The 6,830-nt window shown below is 47.6% G+C and overlaps 1 protein-coding gene across 1 annotated transcript; it reads right to left on the minus strand.

The window, feature by feature from the left end:
• Nucleotides 1–2,326: 2,326 nt before the first annotated feature.
• On the minus strand, nucleotides 2,327–4,722 carry CITED2 (Cbp/p300 interacting transactivator with Glu/Asp rich carboxy-terminal domain 2). The gene is made up of 2 exons (XM_015137345.3): nucleotides 4,487–4,722; nucleotides 2,327–4,026 (listed from the first exon to the last, which is right to left on the minus strand). The coding sequence occupies exon 2, from the start codon at nucleotides 4,016–4,018 to the stop codon at nucleotides 3,197–3,199; it is 822 nt and encodes a 273-aa protein (XP_014992831.1). The 5' UTR covers nucleotides 4,019–4,026; nucleotides 4,487–4,722; the 3' UTR covers nucleotides 2,327–3,196.
• Between the last annotated feature and the right edge of the window lie 2,108 nt (nucleotides 4,723–6,830).

The following is a 6,830-nucleotide window of genomic DNA, read 5'->3' on the forward strand; positions in this document are numbered from 1 at the left end:
ACCCATCCATAGCGCTAACGTCTTTATCAGTTCCGGCAAAGATACTGTCACAAGGATTTTATCAGGCACAAGACAGAAGTACACGTTTTTATTAATGTGGACTTATTTTTCTGACATGTAGCTATGAGGTTGCACTGCGGCTTATCATTGATCTCTTCTTGAAAATCAAGCATGGAAGGTCTATTTTTGGGCAAAGCTTAAAGAACAGAAGCTCTCTTGTATCATATTAGAACTTTTTGACAAACAGCCAAGGTACAGAGGTCAAATTTCCCCATATGCTATAAGCAACTTAGTAGGAAGCAAGACCACAAAAGGTTTTGCAAATGTCTGCCAGTAGCCGGGTGATCTAGGTCACTGTACAGGTTTCATTAATCAGGTTGTTGAAACAAGGAGTTATTTTTCTCTGCTTAAGAGACCTGCAGATATCACGCAGAATCTGCTCAATTGTCGATCAAGAAAGAGTTTTTAATGAAACAGATCATTCAAGTGAACCGGGGTGGGGGAGCATTGTATTTGTACTGAAGACAAATTGTGCTTTTTAGCCCAGCTCCTCTGTTTGAGTGCTCTGTTCTGGTAGGGATGGGCTCAAGAGCTAATAATAGTTCCTTGGGCTCTGCATCTCCACATACGTGTTCCGGCGTTTGAGCAGCAGGAGGAATTTAGTGACAGAGCAGGTGTTGTGGCTTATTCCCTGGCAGAATAAATGGTGAAGGGTGGTGGCAAGACAATTTTTTTGCTTCTTTATGCAAAAAAACAATGCCTTTAATCGCTTTCCTTTTTTCCTGGCACTAGTGAAAAAGGATAGGAGTTGCTGTATTAATATGTATGCAAACATATTTTTTCACTTGAGCCTCTGGAAAAAAAAAAAGAGAAAGAAAAACTTACTGTGAAAAAGCTTAGCCAGAAAGATTTATAGCTGATTGCAGATTTAGTATTGACATGTCTTAGCTGAAGAAAACTTCAGCTTTAACTATTACTGTGGAAATCTGTATCAGTTTTTCAAGTGGGGTAAAAAGAGTTTTGGATGATTCAGTATATTTTCAGAAATTATTTGAACATAATTTTAAATAAGAAAGTGTCAATTATAGAGGTATATAAAAAACCCAGTGGAGTGTGTGCATTTTAATTTTACATGGCCTGCCTTGGAAATAGAATTATAAAATGTAGATGATCTAAATTATACTTAAAGCAGCCTTTATGCTGCTTACTCTCTCGTAACACTTCTAAATATCCGCTCTTCCTGATTTCTTATAAACTATGGAATTTAAGATGAGAATCGAAGTCTAAATGAAATCGTTTTTTAAAGCATTATTTGTAAGATTTTCTTCAACCTACATTTTTTACTTCCCCTAGTAAGTTACGTATAAAAGTCTGTATTTGTTCTTGAAGGTAGGTGTGTTGCTCTTATAAACATAAGATAAGCCATGGAAACATGAAGGAGAAAAACAAAATTCCTTCTCCTTCCACCTGGGATAATTTGAGATTTTCACACTATTTTTCCTTTGCTTGATTATATAAGGCAAAACTTGACACCCACTTAGTTGTAGCTATGGTCTTCTTGGTAAGTCATCTATCTAGGTAAAATTAAAATATTATTTTTAGGTGCTTTGCATCCCATGCATGCAACAGGAAAAGCTCAGAATTCAGGAGAACAGGGCATGCTTAAGAGGGAACATCTTGTAAAGACTGTAATTTGACCTTTGAGTCAACCTGAGTACATTTTAAATATTATAGGACAAAATGGAAAGCCTCAAGGCGGAATTCTGCCCCCTCTTCCTCCCAGAACTATAAACCAGTCAGACACTGTTTCAGAGATTACCCTAGAAAATATGTACCTATCCTTGGCACTTTCGCTGAAAAATAAAACTATCATCACTGGAGATAAAGGTAGATTTGTATTTAATGCCACCCCCATCAATCAATCAGTATATTATTCCAATCTACCTCCATTTAAGTAGTTGAATCAGATAGAAACAAACACTTTTTTTTGCTTCCTGTCCATTGAAAATGTTGAATATTGCAAACCTTTCTAACTCTGGAGTACACTTGATATGATGGCAATTAAGAAAAAAAGAAAAGCACTGTGACAACTTTGCAGCTTTTGATTAAAGCACACCAAGAGGCATGTTACAATGATAACAATGAAGCATTATGCCAATTATGTTAAATCCTGCTCTCCGCTTAAGCTCATCATGACCTGTTTTAGTGTCCTGTAATTTATCCTTTGGAATGCTTACTCTCATCAATAAGGTGTTCAACTCAAAGACGGGGAAAAAAGCCACCAAAGGTAACAATCACTCCCAAATGACTTCTAGAAAACAAGTTATTTCTTAACTTTTTATTGACATTGGCAAATTAAAATAGAATAAATTAACAAGTATTTTTTCAAAAAAATGTTTTGTACAAAAATACTGTCAAAATTTCCTAAAAAGCTTTCAACACAGTAGTATCTTTTCATGTACTGAATATAACTATTAGCACAGTGTCAAAATGTTGAAGACAGAAACAAAATAAAAATCTGTGAAATGTTTGCCACTGACGACATTCCACACCCTATTATCATCTGTACATATGGGGGTGGGGGGTGGGCAGGGGGGACAGCCAACTTGAAAGTGAACAGTATGACTTTTCCTGATCCAGAACAGTTTGGCCCACATCTGTTTAATCTTCCAGTTTAGCATATTTTAAAAATTAGTCTGTACTCAAATGCATAGTTAAAAAAATGAAGCGAGATGGCAGAGTTTGTGCAGTAATATCTGCCCTTCAAAGTTCATGCAACCAACTAATGCAATTTTTCCTTTCACTCGTAAATCTGAATGCAGTTCAGTCATTTGAAACCATCTACAAAATCCACAAGATTAAGCAGTTTGCCAAGATTAATATCTAACAGTTGAGCACTGGAGAAAGTGAGGGAAAGGAGTAAAAACAAACAACGAAAAAGACCAAGTTAGCTAGATATTTCAACTACATAAGGGAGGTGAATGTCAAGGCTACAAAAACGAAACAAAAACAGGAAAAAAAAAGTGGCAGCAATTTTTTTTAAACCAATTTGTACAAGTTTATAGTTTACTTTGTTTCCAAGTTCTCAAACCTTTCAAGATCTGAAAAGTGAGATACTGTGTCTAAGGGAATGTTTCTTTTAATTCACACCGAAGAAGTTGGGGGTTTGATTTCTTTCGCCGGGGTTTCGATCGAGTCAACAGCTCACTCTGCTAGGCTGCTGTTTGCACACGAAGTCCGTCATAAAATCAAACTCGTTTTGCCCCAGCCAGAGTTCGGGCAGCTCTTTGATGCGGTCCAAACCCATTTCTATCACCAAGGACATAAGAACTTCCTCGTCGATGAAATCAGTGTCTATGACATTGGGCGGCAGCATTGCAGCAGGGACGTGGGCCACGGAGGCGGGCATGTTGCTGCTGCCGCTGCCGCCGCTGCCGCCGCCGCTGTTGCTGCTGCCCGCGCCGCCGCCCGAGCTGCCGCCAGAGCCGCCGGGGGTGCTGCTGCCGCCCGAGCCGCCGGGGGTGCTGCTGCCGCCGCTGTGCTTGGGGTTGCAATCTCGGAAGTGCTGGTTTGTCCCGTTCATCTGGTGGCCTGCAGCAGGGTGCAAATCCGGCATGTAGTGGTTGTGGGGGTAGGGGTGATGGTTGAAATACTGGTTGTTGAGCTTCTGCAGCTGCATGCTGGCCGGCAGGGAGCCTCCCTGACTGGCCACCGGGGGGCCCATGAACTGGGAGTTGTTAAACCTGGCCGCGGGGGCCAGTGCGCTAGGGGGGTGCCCTCCGTTCACAGTCCCCGGCCCCATCGCATGCCTGATGCCGCTCGTGGCATTCATGTTGCCCGCGCCGTAGTGTATGTGCTCGCCCATCAGGGCGTTGAAAGCGTGCTGGGGCTGCTGCTGCTGGTGGTGATGGGGGCTCGGGAACTGCCCCATGCCCATGCGGTGGGCAGGGTGGTGGTGCAGCCCATTGGTGCCGTCGGGGAAGCGCCCGTGGTTCATGGCCATCATATGGTCTGCCATTTCCAGTCCTGGAAGTGAAAAGGGCAGACGATGAGACCCGCGCCACACGTGTCGCCCACCACAGCGCACCCCACTTTTGCCCGCCTCTGTCCCCCAGGATTCCCGGGCGCACGTCGGCTGCAAACCACCACCCCCAAGATCCCACTAGCAGCCGGTGCACCCGGGCTCGCCACCACGGAGGAGCTGCCACTCATAACACAGCCGAGCGCTGCATAAACAGCCCCTTCCCCTGCGATCGGGCGGGGGGACCCGAGCCCACACCCCCTCTGCTCCCCGAAGTGGCCTAATAAAGGAAGTGCCCCGTAGCCCTGCCGCGAACTTCAGGCATTAAATCAGCCCTCCTCATCCTGTTGTTGCACATCCTGTTGTTATTCCCCAGCTTCACCTCACGCTCTTCCTCCGGGCAAACCCTGCCCTCGGAGGACTGGGCTGGCAGGAGCCCCAGCCAGCTTCGCCCGTCGCGCTTACCTTCCGTTTTTGCAATTTCTGCTCCGAAGACCGAGGGCGGGCTCGTCGGGTCCAGGACCGGCTCAGCAGCACATAGAGGGGGCCTTCTTGGCGTGCAAAACGCTTCGCTGTCGCGATGTCGGCGCCGAGGTCTCGCAGCGGCCGCTGGGGCAGATTCGGAGCCGTTCCCTTTTATTTCCCCTCCGCTGCCCTCACAGCTCGGCAGGACCGCCCGGCAGCTGCCAACAATGAGCTGTGTTTCTTAGGGCTTTGGCCACAGTTAATATAGGCATTTCAGTAAGGGCGGAGCGAGAGCCTCCAGGGCGGGCGGCGCCAAGACGCGGATTCCGGAATGCCGCGGACACCCTGGACCGGGTCTGGGAGCCGCGTCCCCGCCACCCGCGGCACGTGCGCAGAGGCTGCGGGACCCAGGGGCCGCCCCGTCGCCCCGTCGCCTCCCGACTGGTTTCTTCCCGGCCCAGAAACGCGAGGTTAGCTCAGCCACCCCCGAGGCATGGGGGAAATCCTCCCCGGCCGCCCCGCCCGAAGGTAGCGCCTGCCCGGATAGGAACGAGGAGAGCTCACCGCCCCACTCTGGTTGGAGCTCCCCACCCCCAGCTCTCTCACTCGGCTCACAGCGATCCGGCCGGCCCTCTACGGGAAAAGGGGACTCGCCCAGCGCCCCCGCCCGCCAGAGTGCCCTTCTGCCTCCCCGGTTTTGCAAAAGCTTCCCCAGACTGCGAAGAATGGCTGTGCTTCCTCGAGTTGGGTTTTAAAGACCTGGACAAATAATGCGCCCTTTCCTGAGTCCCCTTTCCTAGGCTGTGCCTTTGTGTTTTCATACGGGCAGTGGGTAGACCTACTCTAGATCACCGCGTGTAGATGCATTTTTTTCCTCCACTCCTTTCAAGGACAGGAGCTGGGGGCGGGGAGCGGCAGCGGCTGCAGGTGGACTGAGCGCGCTTGCGGGCCCGGCCAACCCCGCTCCCGCGCCCTGGAATTCCAGTCCGCGCTTTCGGACCCACCCGCCGCTCCCGGGGTACGTGTGCTTCTGCTAAGTTTGCGTTTGCAGCTCTTGGTAGCTTTGGCATCCGAGCTGAGGCGTCTCTGCTCTGTAAACAAACTCAGCGATCCTCGTCCCCAGATCCACCTTTTTGCACATACACAGTTACTTGCTTCTGCTGTTGCCCTGGATCCGGGAGGTGGGGGTGTGTGCAAACTTGCACAGCCTCCCTCCGGGCTCTGCCTGACGGTTTGGGGTTGATTTAGAAGCAAACGGGTTTGTAATTAAGAAATTCGAGGGCTGAGTAAGGCTGCTGCTGCTGGAAAAGGAAAACAAATAGATAACATGGTAATCGCTTTGTAAATAAAGTCGTTCTGGAGGTGGGCACGTAGCTGCACGTCCCGGATGGCACCACGCGCACACACACGACTGGGACTCTTCCTTTTCAGTGAAATTGTTCAGTGGGGCAATAGGCGATAATAATAACCTTGCTTTCAGAACGCGGTACAACGAGCCTGGTCGCCCGTTTGGTTCATTGACTTGCAAATAAAACCCTTAACACAGGTCTGGGCTACTACCCAGTCGGAGCTCTCTGGTTTTCTCACATGGGGAAGCCGAGTTGTTTCCCCAACACCATGATGGGGCTGCTCTGAGCTTTCATATTGCTCTTTATGTGGTAAAATCGAGTTTAGCGCTCTGAATAAGGACTTCTGGGCAGTTGTTCTTCATAACTCGATAGCCATTGAAGACTTCCTGCTGCGAAGAGCGAGTCCGCCTCCCCGCCCCCCTCGTCTTTTTCCCCCTTCTTGCACACGAGACTTTTAAAGGCCCTATTTCTTGAGGTCTGGAAATTCTGATACATCTCCCCGTTCAGGAATTTGCAAAAGAGACCCAATCCTGATTACTTTCGTCTATGACCCCTCTGTCTTTTCCTAGTCAGGCATATTTTTTTAAATGTTATTCCTTTTTGTCTTTTCTTCTTTCCTCTTCCAGGGTCTCCGGCAAACCATGCATGCAAATAATTTTTAAACCTCAAAAATATTTACTTTTTAGAGATACAGGCACAGGACACATTGCATTGTTAGTTGCAACAATTCCCTATTCTCCTAACCTCCCACCACCTTTGCCTGTAGGTCAGGACATGCAGTTTACCGAATCAGAGGCTTAGGTACCTGAAGGGACCACTTCCTATAAAAAAACAGATTCTAAAATATTGGTCAACCCCAGCCTCAAAAATCACGGGATTGTTTACTTTCCCTTCTTTATACCGCAAGTGTTTTTAGACACAAGGAACAGCTTTTGAATGTCTAATCTAAATTCCTCTTGCAATCACTAAGGAAAGGTGGAGCTCCATCCAGCTCC

Source organism: Macaca mulatta, chromosome 4, assembly GCF_049350105.2.
Source record: "Macaca mulatta isolate MMU2019108-1 chromosome 4, T2T-MMU8v2.0, whole genome shotgun sequence".
Lineage (NCBI taxonomy): Eukaryota > Metazoa > Chordata > Mammalia > Primates > Cercopithecidae > Macaca > Macaca mulatta.